At 36.6% G+C, this 19012-nt stretch overlaps 1 protein-coding gene across 1 annotated transcript; it reads right to left on the minus strand.

Moving 5' to 3' along the window:
* Window positions 1-4444: 4444 nt before the first annotated feature.
* Window positions 4445-7561, minus strand: MS3_00001252 (uncharacterized protein). Its single transcript, XM_051208729.1, has one exon. The coding sequence runs from the start codon at window positions 5703-5705 to the stop codon at window positions 4980-4982; it is 726 nt and encodes a 241-aa protein (XP_051072301.1). The 5' UTR covers window positions 5706-7561; the 3' UTR covers window positions 4445-4979.
* Window positions 7562-19012: the final 11451 nt, after the last annotated feature.

Consider the following 19012-nt stretch of genomic DNA (forward strand, 5'->3'; position numbering starts at 1 on the left):
ATTAGTGAAGGGTCTTTCCAGACTCCCTCACGACGAGCGTTTAAAACGCCTAAATCTTTTCCCCTTGTCGTATCGTAGGACACGAGGTGACCTTATACTGGAATTTCGTATCTTTAATTATGATTTGGGTGTTAATATGTCTTATCTTTTTGCTCCCTCCAGCACTAATAATCTTCGAGGTCATGGCAAGAAGGTTCATAAACCACGATCTAATAAACTTAAAGTGGGGTCCCGTTTTTCTCATCGAGTAGTCAATCATTGGAACGCCTTACCCGAACAAGTGATATCAGCCCCATCAGTGAATACTTTCAAGGAGAAGCTGGACCTTCACTGGAAAGCAATGTGTCTGGATTAACACAGGTTCATCAACCTACTATCCTTATTACTGAAGACTGAAGACAGTTGGCGCGCTTCACGAAAGTTGCGTTGCGAATGTGCAACTGATGGTCAAGGATAGGTCCATTGAAGGTGGGAGCTTCTAAATGTCGCAGCCTTATGTCCCTTTGGAATGTCTAAGGCTTTGAGGATGGTGCAGGATAAAATCTTTCGTTCCATATCACAAGAGGGCTGAAAGAGGGAGCAAGTAAAAGAAAACACGAGGGGCAGAGTAGCCAATATTCATGAAGGAATGTTTAAGGTATGATTACTCAGTCTAATTTTCTTTTATTAAGGTATTATTTAAGAAAGAGCATTTTAATAGGTTAAAGAAAGGTGTTAACAAGGTGTGAGTGGACATACAACTGACAAATGGAGGTAATTCAGGAAGGAGTTGAGAGTATGGGGTTATGTGTGATTATAAAATATAGTGCTAGACACAGTATTGTGATATACAATTGGCTGTCTTCCTTTTATCATCGAAGCTATTAGAGCCCCTTTCGTTTTTTTTTGTATTATTTTTTTTTCAGGTATAGTAGGGTCTTGAGTAGGCTTCGTATATTAGCGCATTGTCTAGTTTGCTTGTAATAGGATTTCTGGATAGGAAGTGAAACCAATTCAACGTTCGTAACACGATTTAAAGAGGTATTTTGCGTGGTAAATCAGCACCAATACCATAAGTTCGTGACATCCCACTAAACCATAAGGAGCCGTAATTAAACAAAATGTTCTGCCCTACAGACATGGGTGGATTGAATTTATCTCCCCACCATCATATTTGCTGGTCAGTAACGCCACCATCCCTCCTTTTATGATGTTAGGCTCTCTTACGTTTGTGGTAAGTATGAATACTGCTTTAATCAAAGCCCATAGTTGGAATACACTGTCTCTACTAGGTCCATGTTACAAGCAAATCAGATAGTTGAAAAGTCCGTTTTATGGGTTAGATGTCCATATAGTATATCACACTGCTATGAAAATAACTAATGGTTTAAAGAAGTAAGGACTAATAGCAAACCAAAAGATATGAGAGGGTATAAAATTGTAGAAAGAAAAAAGATTTCAGGGTAAGACAAATAAAACATTGAGAAACTCACAAGACTTTGCGGCCAAATTTTGAGCTTTGTATGATCGGCCTTAGTAGATCAGCATCCATAAGATTGAGCTATCTGTCTACTTGCAGTAGAAAAAAAAGGCATGACTTTTAGGAAGTATAATGTACATTTAACCTGTAGAGATTTGGGAACTGAAAGCTAGGGTTAGGAGCATAAGGTCATGATTAATAAACAATGAATAATAGGAAAGGATAAGCCATATATTCTGTGATTTGGTTATATTCGTATTAGTAACAGTCGAACTTGTTATAATCTTGTTCTTTCTAGATACTAGGCGGTCCGTAATAAAGTGCCTCATTGGTGGGCGGGAGTTCAAGGAAATGTTGAAGCTCTTTGGAGTCTAGAAATAGGGTTATTAGCTTTTTGAATCTGGTAAACGTATCACAGTTACGGATAGGCATTGGCAGCCTGTTCCACAATAAACTATACCGTACTGTAAAAAACTTACAACGCATTTGTTTTCGGTGTTTTACGGTAAGTAGTGTATATGCGTTGTTTCTAAGTCTATAGGCTGGGTCGTGGGTGATAGTCGGGCAGGAGGTTAGAAAGGAGAGCCCATATATCGCTTTGTAGAGAAATATTAGATTGTTTTTTAGCCTACGGTGCCATAATGGTTCTAAAGATAGATGCTTACATCTGTCTGTGTAATCGAGATTCGAGTTACATCCTAGTAGTTGACGTGTGAAACGTCTTTGAACATATTCTACTCTTAGCTTGTCTGTGATATTCATATTAGAGAAGACAAAAGAGCAGTATCCAGGGTAAGGTCGTACACATATTTTGTAAAGGGTAAGCTTAGCCTCTGTTGTGAAGAGATTGTTCGTTATGAAACCAATTAGCCGTCTAGATTTAGAAATAATAGAGGAGGCATGTTCTTCAAAGTTCAGGCTTCCTGTGTAATTAATTCCTAAATCGTGTACTGATTCGAGTGTTTGGACTATACATTCATTTAAGTGAAGTCGCGGTTTATAGGGATGCTTTCCAAAGTGCATGATCCCGCACTTGTTGAGGTTAAATGGTAATTGCCATTTTTCACTCCATATAGTTAAGTTATTGAGGTCCTTTTGGATCTGGGATACACTTTCACTTAGTGTCTCAGGCTTATAGCTGTATACTATTTTGAGATCATCAGCATATAAGTATGGTTTCCCAAATTCTATGGTGTTACATATATCGTTTATATACATAAGAAACAAAAGTGGACCTAATACGCTTCCCTGGATGACTCCACTGGTGATTGGTCTAGGTGACGAGAGACAGTCATTGTACTTTGCCATCTGTTTACGTTCTGTTAAGAACGAAGCAAACCATGAGTACAGTCGGTTGTGTATTCCGAAGGACTTTAGTTTGACTAGTAGCCTTTTGTGTGGGACCTTATCAAAGGCTTTCTTAAAGTCTAGGAATAGGACTGATACAAGGAGTCCGCTGTCTCGTTTCAGAGTTATATCATTCAGGTAGTCTACTAGGCATGTATCGCATGATCTGGATCTAAGAAATCCATGCTGGGAGGTCGAGATGAGATTATTAGTTAGTAGATGTTGGACTACAGCCGCCTTAACTACTTTTTCCATCACTCTGGATACCACAGAAGTTATGTTTATAGGCCGGTAATTTTCAACGTTTGCTTCAGGTCCTGTTTTAATTTTGGGAATGATATGTGTAGTTTTCCAGGCAGTAGGGTAACACGCTGAAGAGAGTGATATCGCGAATAGTTCGAGAAGCAAAACACACATATCATCACCTCCACGTTTTAGCATGCTAGATGGAATACCATCTGGTCCATCAGTGTAGGAGTGTTTCAATGTACTGATTGCTTTGGAGATATTTTGTACACTGAATTCTACATTAGTAATTTCACAGGGAGTTACTGGGATTGGTTCTGAATCATTAAATGGTTTTTCGTTAGTTAGTGAGAAACAAAAATGTTCACTAAATAATTCTGTGATAAGTTTGGGGTCTTCGTATGCTTGTTTGCCTTTAATGAATATACTCCCTCTCGATTTAGAGCGTTTAAGTTTATTTTGGAGTAGTATGGTGAGTGCAGAGGAGTTATTATTAAGTTCAACTGCACGTTTTTCCTGTGCTACTGCTTTCTGTTTACTTATTGCCTCTGTTCGGACAAGTATTTCTGTCATCGTTACTAAAGAGGAAAAGTCATTTAAGTTGTGGAATCGAGTACAATGTCTTTGAAGACGTCTTCTTGTACTGACCGGTATATAGAGATCTTTGGAGAACGTAGGTTTACAGTATTCTAAAGGTGCGATGTTGTTGATGATACTTTTGATGTTGTGATAAAATATATTGGTTAATTAGTCGGTATTGTTTGAGGTAAAGAAAGTTCTCCAATCAGTGTTTCTTAGGTAATTATGGAAGTTATTCCAATCAACCTTGCGATAGTTTCTACGAAGTGTTACGGTTTTCTATCCGTTGTGGTTTTTACATTAAGGCTGCATATGACAATGTTATGATCACTACCTGGGAACTTTTCTCCAATATACAAATTATTGGGGATGAGGCCACTGGTAAAGACTAAGTCTAAGATGTTTTGATGTCTGGTAGGGCTATCGACATACTGAGTCCATTGTCCAAGCTCTAGACATTCAATAAATGGTTCATAACGTCTCGGCGCTTTGACTGGCAGCCAAGAAATTTCGGGCATATTGAAGTCACCACAAATGAGCTTGCCTGTGAATGGGAGGGATGATGCTAGTGTGAATACCTCCGATAATACTGCTATTTCATCTATTGATGCGTTAGGTTGACGATAAACACAGCCGAGCAGTAAGGTAACGGAATTCGACGGCTTTAATACAATCTACAACGAATCCTTCAGTTTGTTTAGTTCAAGCATATCACATAGCAGTGAGTTTAGGCTAGAGTGAGCGTAAATAAGGCATCCTCCGCCTCGTCCATTCAATCTATCGCTTCTATATAGAAAATAGTTATCAAGAGATATACTTCGGTCGGAAATATTACTGTTAGTCCATGCTTCAGATATCATAATAAGTGATTTTTGATATATGGATACAAACAGTGCTGAATCCGTCTTTTTGTTGCAGATCGATCGAGCGTTGATAAGACATATATTAAGCAAGTGGCCTGCTAAGTTAAAATGGGTGAGGGTATCTCGGATAAAATCGTCGTAACCCTCGCGAGTGTGAGATGAGTTTGATGTGAAGGATTGGATATTTTTTCATTAGCTCGGTATTTTGATAGCTAGACTTAGTGGGAGATATATCAAATGAGCTAGTGAAGTTGATTGGGGAGTTTACCCAGGAGGAAAGGGTGGGAGTACTCTCTGATGGAAACTGTACGGAGGAAACAAATTTATGGTTTACATGTGGTTTGAAATAACCTGGGCTATATGCTTCAACAGAGGTGTCACTAGGGGTCTTATTCCAAAAACATCCTGTACAGGCCTACTGTGAAGTGTATGGTTATTTACAAAATAGTCTTGATGGTTAGACTCGTAGCCTCTGTTATGGCTATTTACGATAGCGTGAGAGGGTCTGCTACGCGTAACTGGAAGGAGTTGCGACTGTTATTATACATGGGAACCGTTTTTATGTGATGGGTTGGTACTAAAGGGTGTGAAAAGTTTTCTTTCTGAGAGTAATTACAGTTGTGATTATGGGGAATGTAGATAGGGTGTGGAGTGAGAAACCTATTATTACCATTCCTACTAATGGTTTTAGGCTTCAGGGGGTGATTGGAGTGGCCAGTTCTCTGGTAGTTTTCGTTAGTCTGCGTGTAAGACGGCTTGTTATGCTGAAGCTCACCACCCGTTTTGCAGCTTAGAGGTGTTGAAGGCAAGTTATACGATAGCAGCTGGGAGAGCCTGTTCACTGTTCTTGGGATACCTATAGAGCAGTTAGGTTCAATCTTACGTGTTTCCCTATTCGGTATCATGAGTTTTGTCTTCCCACCCTTTATTTTCAGAGCTGGAGTCTTTCGTTGTCTCTGTGAGATGAACTTACGTTCATTCAAGTCTACTTGTGGAATCTCTTTAGGAGGACAAATTTTCAAGTGTATAGGTTCAGTTGGATGTGTGTTGTTACACGACTCACATTTTAGTACATTACTGAACGAACAGCTGGGATTAGTCATGTCGTTGTGGTTTTTGGTGTCAGTTGGGGTCCGTATCTTATCCAAAGGTTTCTGATCTGTAGACTCATCTAGATCAACAGTGATCAGCCGTATGTGGAGTGGTGTCATGCTTATTGTTCGTGTGTTTTAAACTATTTGCTGTGTTGCAAACTGTCTCTGGCTGATTATTAACTGTAACACTCCCATTCAATTCTATCGCTTCGCGTCTTCTTACACGACGTTGACAGGGCGTAAGGTCTAGAGTGACTTTTATATTCTTGTATGGAATTAGTGAGCTAATATTTTTGCTCAAATTATTAAACTGCTTAGCATCGTTACAACAGCCAAACATAAACAAAAGGGGGCAAGTCGATCTGTCTGACTTTTTTCTAAGGCGGATGACTTTGCAGTTAACGTTCGGCATATCGCATGCTCTAAGGCAAATATCCCTTAACTTAGATGGGTGTGTGCGGTCGGGGAGGTTATACACAACTGCATTGTAGGAGGACATCACTCTCTTCATCACTTCTTCAGCCACAAACTCCAAAATACACTCAGCTTTAGTGAGTTGCTCAAGATTTCTGTCTGTGTCAAGGCCCCATATATGAATGAGGGGTGCTAATTGCTCAAGTTTGCCGTTAATTTCGGACAGAGAGTTTTGTAGCTGTCGGATGTCATTACTATATCTATCAGTATTTTGGTGTGTATGAGGTGGACCATTATTACTATTATTAGAAGCTTTATTCAACATTATATTTTTGGTACAACATAGGATTCTCAGCATAAAGTGTTTCAAGAAGTTTCCTTTTTTGTATACCTTGAACTATTGTGACGATAAATTTTGAATGATGACCAGTTAGATGTTAGGAGTTCGATAATCCACATTTGATTAATGTTCATTCGTTTCAATGCATATTGCCGGCCACCATGATGTCGCTGATTGTACCTTTTTGTAACCCGTACAGCGAAAGGTTGTAAACTTCATAAACGCGCCTGAATAGTTTGTGAGCACAATAGACATAATGGTGTGCTAAAACAAACAACAAAACAGATAACTTGATGAAATATCTAGATCAGAGGAACAGGTAGCCCAGATACTCAAGCAGGCCGCTTTAGTTTTTGAAATTTTAGATTTAGGCCTTGGTAGCACATACTGTCTAGTAGACTGTGCTGACTTTTCTATGCACGTAGGTATGGTGTCTTGTATGTCAACTAGTCTTACCGTTGGCATACTGCACGTAGAGATAGAGGGGCTGCGACATGGAGAATCTGGTGACGATAGAGACATTTGTGTACAATACACATATTTTCAGTAGTCAAGCACTGAGTCGTCAATTGTAGGGTTTACAGATTTGGACCTTTTATTTGGCTTAGAAGTTGGTGAAATTTCTCTTTTACTGGAGTTATTGGACATGATATGAAAATAAGTGAGCACAGTGCTCGTTAAATTAAATATAATATCTGAGTATTAGTTGTTATTAAGTATTAACCTGGTTAATACTAGGATTAGAGACTGTGAGTATATAATGAATTGCAGATCTATTTACGACTTAAGTCCGCAATAGGTACAATACGAACTGGTAATTGTCCGTCGAATAAAAATAAGTTTTTTTTCCTTATTTTTCGGGGTAAGATGTACCCAATGTACAGGATAGGATGATAATCACAGTATAATACACCCTACAAAAGAGCAAGTTGGAGAATTCCAAAACCACGTGAAAAAACGTTACCACTTTCAAAGTTCGCGGGATGTATATTTTTAACCCAAATTTACAAATACGTGCAATTGTAGATCACCAACGTAGATGATCTATTTCGAAAATGGTTGGAGGTCTACTCGAGTTAGACGTGAATGGTGTGACGAACTAGCTAACGTTGAAGTCACACTTCGTGGTCAGCACCTCAAATGGACTACCCCATTGACGTATTAAGGTACCACAGATGCATTGAAGACTGTACAACACAGAGGACATTATGACAGAAATATATTAGCTAAAGTAAATACAAGCGAAAGTAAGACCACTGCCGCATGGGCCAGTGCATGACATACGATTAACTGATGCGTGTTGGTTGTCCTTTACCTTGACGAGGATCGATGATTTGTTCGATAATCAATGACCTAACTGCAGGATGATTTAGCTAGAGCTTAGTGACATTTCGCTGGCGCTACACAATCATTTTGATAAAATTCTACGTGTTCCGTACACTCACCAAAGAAGCTGCAATACCTGGATATAAAAGTGAGGTGAGTGTAGTGTTTGAATGAACTGATGATACCTTTGAACTTGATGACTGCTTGACTTTGAATTCCAAATACAGTACATTCGTTTGTGCTTATCTAGTACTTCATGATCCGATTGCGTTATTTCTGGGATTCTTAGTTCGTACTATAATTCATTTACTCCTAATCATCACATGGGAGTCGCGATTAAGCCTGTGACGGAACGGTTGAATATACAGTCAGATTTTGATGCTTTTGAGGATTACTTTGAAAGTTTCGAAATTTGGGCTATGACCTAGGAAGATGATGAGGATGTTAAGATTGTGGCACATTTCCTCACATTCATCGGAAAAGAAGCATATAGCTTAGTACAAACTCTGGCTTTACCGGAAAAGCCCATTCCGCTTCCTTATACAACTCTCAAGGATCTACTGCTAGACTATGTTAAGTATACAAATTTCGAATGTGGTAAAGGAGGAAGATTTCGTAAAATGATTCATGACGATATAAAAAATTCCACTACATTACGTCATCCCAACCCCAGTGCATACCCAAGGTTATGCAGATAATTCGTTGAGGAGTTGAGATGCAGTTCACGAGGATGGACACAAGTTTGGTCAATGTTTATCCTGTAGCGTGGCGTCGAGTTGAGATTAACTGTGAACACCGCTACCAAGAAACACGTGCCAGATAAATCAGAAGGCGAGGATCGAACGTAACCAGATTTATTTCGTTGGTGATCTCGTGGTATTGAACGAATACCGAGATCGTGCCAAGGAATGGTACAAGCGAAAGCAGAAGAAAGGAGTACGTGCGAACAGTACCAAAAACCGCGGAACAATGATGGAAGGTAATGGAAGCACAAAATGGCTATAATTAGCACAGTTAAACAAAAGCACATTGAAACACACACCGGTACAGTTGGTTATAATAATAATTGTTTTTATTAAACCAGTCGTGTTCTCGTGATAAACGTGGGTCACTACAATCCTGTGGCAGGTTACACTCTTTTAATTCATGTAAATTTCGTAATTCTGAGTGCTTTAAATGTGGTGATATTGCACAAATTCTGTCAGTTTTTATACTAATATTCATCTTGCTGCAACGAATATTAAGTCTTGTGATTCTGATTCTATTAAGTTCAGTGTTCCTGATGATCATTTATATTCATCAACGATTTCAAAAGACATTGTGGACTCATAGCAGTTCAGAGTTCAGTGAAACTCATAATCTTTGTAAGACAACAGATTTCTCATCTTATTGTACCAGATATGGCTTTTCCTGACGATTCACATATTTCTGATGAAATCCCTTAGAAATCTCAGGAAACTATGTTGAATGAACCTAATCATGATCGAAAATCTGATGTAATCTTGGTAGATGCTGATTTTTATAATGATCTTTTACTCTGCAATGAAATTCTTAATAAATTTGAGGAAACTATTTCAGAAGAATCAAATCTTGATGTCATGTCAAGTACTATTCGTCCTCAAAATTTATTTGTTTCTTGTGGGAAACTTGTTCAATGCGAAACACGATTATTAAATGAACTCGATTTTGATTACAATTCGGATGATTTCATATCAACTGTTGTTTATCCTTATCACAAAAACACTTCTAATGTATATTCTAGTCAATGTGAGAAATATGTTTCAAATGAAGCCACATTATTCATAAATTGGGGATATAAAGATCCAAGATTATTTCGTGGGGGAAGATAGTGTTGGAAAATCTATGATTCAAATTCTAGATATTAGTGGTTTCGGTACACAACCGACACGGTGATTGTATACAATCCTAGAAACCATGTGAGTCTGTTCTGATTTCGGTTGTTATTTCTAATACTAATGAGTACATTCTAGATAATACAAAGTCTTTATCCAATACACTGTCGTACAATCACAGTGACAGGCTACTCATTGATTGTTAGATGTTAAACTGACGTACACAGAGGGTCACACCGCTTTCATCCAACCCAAGCAGCCTTACTACTAACAACATCGGTGAACTACACAGTGGTATCGGTTAGAACTATTCAAGTACATACCTACCAATGGTATAGAAAAGAAGTTACATGACAACGTAATCTTTATTGACTGGTGAACCTTAAGGATAAACACTGAATGTGACGAGCAAGATGACACTTGAGAAAGTTGAATGTTGGAATCACTTGCAAATTTTTACATGAATGTTTTACTACTGTTCACATTCACCACTGGACCGATAAATAATTAAATGGAGGTGTTTGTGATGGCTTAGACGTTTTGTAGAAACGACGGTAGTCGTGTACTTCTTCTGGGGCAGGTACACGCTACTTTTACTGGCGCGACCTGTGATTCACAACATTTGTTTGTATTTGAGATGCTTCTCAAGTGCGGTTGTTTAATAGATGAAATCAATAAAAATAAAAGGCTGTGCATTCGTGCAAATGTCTCTGAGGGTTATTGATTTTGTTTATGTTTTAGTATTGCACTATGAGTGCACTTTTTATAATGTCTCAAAAATGGCATCGCGTCCACGTTATGACCATGGAAAACGTACACCAGTTCCAAACTCGGCATTAGTTTGTTAGGAATGATTGAAATACACTGAGATTTTGAACAATTTTTGTCACCACTGTTTCATAACTTTATATATAAAAAGGCCACACTGACCAAAGTGTTTTGTTTAAGTTTACCCTCATTATTCCTGTCTATTTTTCGCATGATATACTGATTACCCTTCGCTAAACACAAGTATTCACATATACTCATTTTTGTGACTTTGTTGACTGACGTTTTCTACATGTTTACTAACAATGCCATTGCATACTTTTTAGCTCTGGTTATTAAACAAATTCACCATCAATTACACGCGAAAACTTTGGGTCCATATCTGACATTCCATGGAATTATTGTTCATACATAACCATTATTTTGAACAAATATGGAACTGTGGACACGCACTCTTCTGATAATGACAAGTAAAACATAGAATTCTTGTGTACTTGTTTTTGTGTTTTATTAACTCTTTTTTTATACTTTTGGAAGTATTAACTGAGTTGAGGTATTCTCAAATCTGTACTGATCTGCCATTCATGTTATTACAGGATCGTCATCAGTGTATTTTCGTTCGTTTATCACTGTGTTACGACTACATTTTTACTTCTTATTTGTTCAACTGAAGGCATGAAAATAAAAAAGGCTACTGTCAAAGGTTTCTCCGTTATTCCTAGACATTCTGAAACTACCATAAAAACAATTATTTTGACATTTCAGATATTACTACCTTCATATGGTATAAATAGTCCTATAATTTGTTTGCCTAGGTAGCAACTTTATATTTAGCCCATAAAATACGCTCACAAGCAGTCAAATATGCATATGTTGTGGGTACACTGAACATAGAAATGACAGCTGAGGTTGGCGACCTCATCGATCAAGTACCAAGTGCATTCTCGAAACATATCTCCACTAAAGCACTTCACATGCTAAATTACTGGGCTTCAATCTCCGTAACGTCTCTCGAAAAAATCTGGAATCGTGCTTTACAAGATATGAGTATGACTTAAAATTGTATACTGTTTGTTCTTATTCTTTTCGATGCACTGAAATTGAAAGGTGTGTCACGTCCAAGTTTTTGCTCGTTCCCATTATTGAAGTACGGTATATCGATCTATTTGCAAACCAAACACTTCAATTTAGGTACAAAAGTTTATTCACAATTTACAAATAGTCGACCCAAATGTCGTTCTTCAACAATAATTATAACAATTACAAAACAAACCTTCAAGTTTGTAGATTTCCGGAGCAAAAACTCTCAAATACCAAACCAAAGACAAAGAGAAATCAAAATGTCTGAAACAATGATATAAACAAACAAGTTCAGAAGTAAAAAAATACATCCAAAAACACAGTGAAATTAGTAATATTTAATATAAATGTCTTCAGTTCTCCCGTAACAAGGAGTGCAATGGAATTTCACTCACAAAAGGCTTAAAATTGATTCACTTATTGACTACTACTCTTGACGTCGTATCCTAGAACTTGAACCCCTCTTAAAAAGAAGGCTTAGGCCTGATTTGGTTTTCTGTTTTCAGTTACTCGATAATATTGCTGACTCCACTTGTAATAGAATCCTTGCCCAAGGCCCGCATATGAACAGCCCTCGCGACAAAGTATCTACAATCAAAGTTGACGAATTCAAAAGTATAGGAAACCCTCCTCGTCCGGTATTTATTATTATGAAACAGCCTTCTCACGAAAATACGCATAAATGATGGACTTCATCTGTCTGCAAGTCTTCTTGAAAATTTTCTCGTTTGCACTAGCCGCCCAGCACGGGCAAAACATCTGCACCCTACTGATATATTACCAACCATTTACGCAAATGTTTTGAGTCTCTTTTTCTTTACTCTTTTACCAGGTTGTACTAACTTCTTCTCGGAAGCTTCATAACCACTTTGAATTTTTATTTGATGTAGGCAAATAGGTCAATAAACCTGTGGAATTTTGGTCTACTATGATATTAGTACTGCTCTAATAATAGACTTAATCCTAAAATTGTACATTTTTCATGATGTAACTGCCTAATCTATAAGATATTACGTGAATGTCACATCATTATCTACTCTAACTCATTCGTATTGTAACAATCATCAATATATGATGAGGAACACATTTAGGCTGGAGATAGAACAATATATTCAATATAGATAAAAGACTGTTACATAAGCAGGGCCACGCCTGCAAGGCCAAGCCACACCATTCGACCATATCGAACTAATTGAATTAATTCTTCCCGCCCTCCATATCGTTGGGTTTCTCTGCGCGTTAAATGTTGAATATCTATTTTCGCAGTTGTCTCGTGTTCAGCTTTGAGGATTGTGTGGTTACGGCCCAATGCCACTACGAACCTACTGATACAACTCAACCATGGTCCATCACCCTTTCGTCGTATCAAGGTACTATGGCTGCTTTGGACACAGTATGACCCAATGGACGTTGTTACAAAAATGTGTTAGTACGAGTAGGTACGAGAAAGAGAGTGAGATCACCATTGTATGGGCCAGTCCATGGCGTTCAATTAATCGATGCTCGTTGGTCGTCGTTAAACTTGATGAGGATTGGTGAACTGATCGACATTCAGTGTCCCAACTGCCATATTTTTTGGCTTAGGCCCAGTGACATTTTATTGGTCTTATAAGGCAATTTCCTCCAGCGTTAAGGCCGATTTATTCCATATTTTTGACTAAAACCAATACTGTTTGTTTATTTAGAATGGAACATGAGTGAGCCCTCCCAGATCTCCTTGCAAACCGTTGCGTCGTCAAAATTACAGTACTGTAGAACTATCTACGGAGGGCAGTATTAACAGCACCTTCTACAAAGCTTCTAAAAAGCAAGCCAGAAGTTCACTTTAGTCTCATAATCACTTCCACTACGTACGAGTTATTTATTTATTCGTTTAGGTTAAAAGAATAACGCGGACTACAGCTAAACATTTGAAAATCGTAAACTTAGTGTGAATGTTTGTTTGATATTTCGTTGTTATTGAAACCATCCCTAAATAAATTTTTAAATCCGATACTTTTGATTCAGCCTACCGACTATGAAATATATGATTGATTTTGCTTTTATTTATTTCTACCTTAGACACAGTTGAAGTTACTGATTTTAATTGTGTGGAACGAAGCATTGTCCAGAATTTACTCTTGCTATCCTTTTCTGGTAGAAAATCGAGCGTCGGACATAACGTGATCAAGTCTGTGTATAGCTTACAATTGGAGTACCCAATCTACCTGAAGAGTGAACTCGGTCACCGGTTATTGTTATCGTAGTATAGTTATATTTCGTGGAATAGGAGAAAATATCTTCGTTTATTCGTGAGTATTTACTATTTGCGGTAGAAGGAAGCATTTGCATTGAACCTACATGTCGTAAAACTGTTGAAAAAGACAATCAGTTCCAAAGAGGTTAACTATTCATCCCATAAAACACGTCACTTTGAGTTTATTTTCCAGGTTGCATTCAATATATCGCGCATTACGGGTAACACTATAATTTCAGACTCATTATCGTACAATAATCTCAGTTACAAGAGGGAAACGAAGTGATGTACTAGGCGGCAAGTCTGCATATACCTATGAACCAAAAACATTCCCTCTTTCTGATACCGCGGACGTGTACAAATAAACCAGAACTTTCAATAGCGTTAACCCTGATAAAACTGACATTCAATACATGGAACTTAGTCTCTTGGAATTCCAGCTTCGATAAAGTTGGTTAGTAAAAATTATATACGGCGTAGTCAGACAGTGGATGAGAAACTGTTTACCAAATCAAAGATAAACATAACGCAGCATCAAATACAGCATTTTATAAACCGAACAATAGATTCTAATGGTCCAAGTAGGAATTGTTGGATGTTCACCACTACCGAACGAATGTACTCGTATTTTAAAGTGCGTGTGTTGATTTACGAGATGGCCAGTTGTTATACCATCAAACATATGTAGTGTAGCGTCGAGTCGCGGTTGAATATGATCACCAATAAAGGAAAACTACGTGCCAGTTAACCGATAAGATCCCCCGTAGGCCAAATATCAGAAGGCAGTTGATGGCTGTAATCGAGATGTATTTGTTGGCGATCTCGTGGTATCGAAAGAATATCGAGATCGTGCCAGGTTACGAGTGGGGTTACTGAGCATAACCGAATTCGTGCAAGATCACAATCAACGGAAGAACGTATGTATTTTGGCACAGTTAAACAAACAAGCACAATAAAACAATCCCTGGTACAATTTGTTATAATAATAATTGTTTCCGTCACACCAATCGCGTTCTCTTGATAAAAGTAGGTCACTACAGATACTTTGGCAATAACCGCTCCTAAAAAAAGATTTCAGAGGTATTGGATATGAACAACTAGTTATACAGCAACTGGTAGAATTTTCGGGCAATAAAAATATCAGAACCAAAGCATATCACCGCATCGGAAATGGGATGGTTAGGAGATCCCGCAGTTAGTTAAAATACTCTCTCATGTTAGTGCGAAATGATAAAAAGTGGAAAAAAACAGCCTGCTTTTATTATTGGTATCAATTTCACCATGAGTCAAGATTTATGTTGTTGTAATGCGGAATTTGAATGAAATCACGAGAACATTTTCAACTAAAATGAAGAGTAGATTTGAACTACTTATAAGTAAATAAGAACATTCGACTAAATTTGAACGAATAGTTTCACAATATTTGGGCGCCGAGTTAATGTGAGACATTAAAAAGAAGAATATATTTGTAAAATCTCAGCGAATGAATTTTAAGTAAATCCAACGTTTCGCCTGGCAATCTGGTCCAAGCTTTTTCAAGGAAAATATAATCAAACAACAAAATTATCGAATATAAATAGGTACAAGGTTCTTCGATTTACTGTATACTGAATAAATCATCCAATCAACATGAAGGATTTTTTATAAATAGGTATTTGCATTAATGTGTAAGAGACATGTTTATATGAAAACAATATGAAAAATAATAAAGGTCAACCAGCCCCGGGTGGTGCGGGGTCGTGGATGCGCACTGCTGAGGAGTCCCATACTAGGACGAAACGGCCGTCCAGTGCTTCCAGGTTTTCAGTGGTGGTCTAGCTTCAACTGACTCATGAGTTCAATCTGTGAAAATTTCTAAAAATCTCCACAAAACACATTCTGAAAATAAAAGTTCATTTGAAAATAACCAAGGGGAGAGAAAGAATAAGAAATTGTCGTGTTATCCTAGGCATAGAATGACTTAAGGATTACAAGGTAAATTCAAGGTTATGACAAATTGTTTTTGTACACATAAGGACAAGGTATGTCGTTTTTCTTCATATCTGTCAATTGGACTATTATCTGACCCTTAAGTTTTGTTCTTCCTTACCCCTTGATTAGTACGTTAACCTCATTTGTTATTTATTGTCGAATCCATTTTTGTGATACAATCCATTCTATCCTTCTATAGACATACATTTTCCATATAACTATATATATGAATGTACAGCTTAAGTAAATGATTTTGTCGAAAAGAAGATTTTCTTCGCTGAATTCTCTTTTTCTTATTCAATGACACTATGGGTTATTTTAATTATCTGACAAGGTATGTGTTATGGAACCAAAACGTGTTAAGACAACAGAATGTGTTTATACTCAAGTGATGTGAAAAGAAATTTCATTCAACTAAATATTGACTACGGTCTGTGTATATTAAGTAAACAGATCATTTTTATATATGAAATGAATCAAAAATGCCACAGCCTGCATTCGATGAAGATAAATAAGATAAGTAAACAAAATAAAAGAGGAATGTATATGTAATTGGAAGTGTGTGTTATTTTTAATGTTCCAGTCAATTGTTTAACATATTCAGATAAGATAACGGATCTGAATCATTGAACGTATTATCTATCAGTTAGTTACTATGGCATAGATACATCAAATTGCAAAAAAGGAGATCAGGTTTACTTATTAATCATTAGTTGCCATGGGACAGCTAGTTGTATTCCATCTCTCCTATTAATATTGTTTGAATTAGCCCATATATGTAGGGCTTCGGCTGTTAGTCGTTCTTTGTAAGAATTAAATCCTTTTTGAATGATTCTCGTGCCATTGAAATCAACTGTATGACCCGATTCAATCGAGTGTAATGCTATCGCGGATCTGTTCTAAAGCTTTTTTACATCAATTGAGGATTCAGGAATGTGCTTTAAGCACAGTTTGTGTTCCTTCACCCTCACATTCAGTTGCCTTGATGTTCCACCTACATAAGTTGCATTACAGTCATAACATTTGATTTCATAAACACAATTCTGTTGATCATCCCTGTGTATTGGATCTTTGATTCTTACTAGTTTTGATCTTAGAGTATTGTTTGTTCGAAAGAATACTCTTATATTTTGACGAATTAAAATCCTTCTGATGTCTTCTGAGATACCTTTACGATATGGGATCACTACTGTGTTCATCCAATCTTGCTTAACTCTTTTTTTAAAAATATCATTCCGTTCTTCATTCTTAATTATTCTTTTAATAAAACCTTTCGGATAATTATTCATTAATAGAGTGGATACAACTAAATTCATTTCCATTTTTATATCATTCGGTTCAGTGACAAGTTTTTTTACTCTGATGATCAAATTTTTGGCCACTGTCACTTTGGTCGAGTGTGGATGCGCAGACTTAAAATCTAAAAATTTCCCTGAATATGTAGGCTTTCGGAATATGTTAATTTTTAAACAATCATTATCCTTCCTTTCAACCAGGCAGTCTAGAAAAGGTAATCTGCGTTCAGGCGATTCCAACTCTTTAGTAAACTTGATCTTGTCATCTAAGCTGTTGAACCGTTGGAATAGTTCGTCTAAACCATCTCGTTTTATAATGACAAATGTATCATCTACGTATCTTACCCAAATTTTTGGTGGAATGGAACACATTGAGATAGCAATTGTTTCCAATGAATGCATGAATAAATAAGCCACAATTGGAGAGACAGTTGATCCCATAGCCACTCCTGTTTGTCTGTACAGAACTCCTCGAAATATGAAAACCGTTGAATGTAAGCAAAGCTCCAACGCTTTAATAATGTCTGAGGGGTCTAGAAGGCAACGCTGTTTAAGTTCAGTGTCAGAATCTAACAGGTTATACACAATATCTAAAGCTTTTTTAACAGTAACATTAGTGAACAATGAGCAAACATCAAAACTTGCCATTATTTCATCCTCTTCTATCCGAATATTACTGACAATGTTTTTGAAATCATTAGAATTTTTTATTCCATATTTTATTACGCTTTCATATGGTTTAAGAATTTTGGCCAAATATCTAGAAAGATTATAAGTTGGTGAATGATTGCAATCAATCACAGGTCTTAGTGGTACATCTGTTTTGTGTATTTTTGGTAGGCCATAAAATCTACGCGGGTTATTGCTTTTTGGATATAAAGAGAACCATAAAGATGATCCTAGTTTGGGCTTTAAATTCTGTAGCAATTTGGCTGTTTCAGCTTTCAACTTATTTAAAGTGGCTTTACATTTGCTCTTCATGATTTTTTCATACGGTCCATTATGGAGATGTTCATTGACTTTTCTTTCATAGTCAGAATTGTTCATAACAACAGTGGTGTTTCCCTTGTCTGCCTTCATAATAACAATTTTTCTGTCTTTCCGTAACTGTTTTAGGGCATACGTTTCTTCTTTAAAGATATTAGGCGTATTAGGTTTCTGATTCAAAATTACAGCTGCGATTTTAAACCTCAATGAATTTGTCTGATCATCCGGAACAATGTTTAAGGCAGGCTCGATCAACGGAATAATTTCAGAAGCCGAAATCCGTGTTCTGTTCATATTGAAATTGAGACCTTTTTTAAGTATTGAAAGTTCGTGTTGATTTAACTGTCTATCCGATAGATTTACCACTATTTTGTTTATATCGAGTTCCTTGGATTTATTTTTAATCTCATCATTGATTGGATGACTTATTCAGTATACAGTAAATCGAAGAACCTTGTACCTATTTATATTCGATAATTTTGTTGTTTGATTATATTTTCCTTGAAAAAGCTTGGACCAGATTGCCAGGCGAAACGTTGGATTTACTTAAAATTCATTCGCTGAGATTTTACAAATATATTCTTCTTTTTAATGTCTTACTTATAAGTAGGCTAAATTTAAATGCTAATTACTTATGTCAAAATATTATATTGTCAAATAATGGTTAATTTTATTTTTGGCTTGTGACTAATTTGTTTGCTTACCAATGGTGAATTACAAATGTTCATATCACAAATGATATATAAATTATGCTGATTAATATTTAATTGATCAGTATGCGACTTATCTACTTTTAATTAGATATGGAGAAAAAGACTTAAACCACTCTTCGAAGAAATAAAATAAAATGAATGGCATCTTACATGGTGATAAACAATAAAAAGAAATTATATTCATTCACTTGGAGTAAATCATTTGAATTATGTATTAATTGTCAACACAACCACGAGCAGAAGTCAATATATCTAAGTACTCACACTATATCTATTAATCGTTATGATTAATAAATTTCCAATTAAATCTTTATTTTCAAGGGAGGTCTACACAACTAAATAATAAATAACTTGTTAAAGTTAACATTATACGAATTATTAGTTCGAAATCTCAAGCATTCGTTTTGCTAGGAAACTCCTTGAAATCATTCTTTCGTCAAA

This window comes from Schistosoma haematobium, chromosome ZW (genome assembly GCF_000699445.3).
Source record: "Schistosoma haematobium chromosome ZW, whole genome shotgun sequence".
Lineage (NCBI taxonomy): Eukaryota > Metazoa > Platyhelminthes > Trematoda > Strigeidida > Schistosomatidae > Schistosoma > Schistosoma haematobium.

Bases quoted from the DNA above. Each gene is read 5' to 3' on its own strand.
- MS3_00001252 (XM_051208729.1), bottom strand. From the start codon at position 5,705: ATGACACCACTCCACATACGGCTGATCACTGTTGATCTAGATGAGTCT.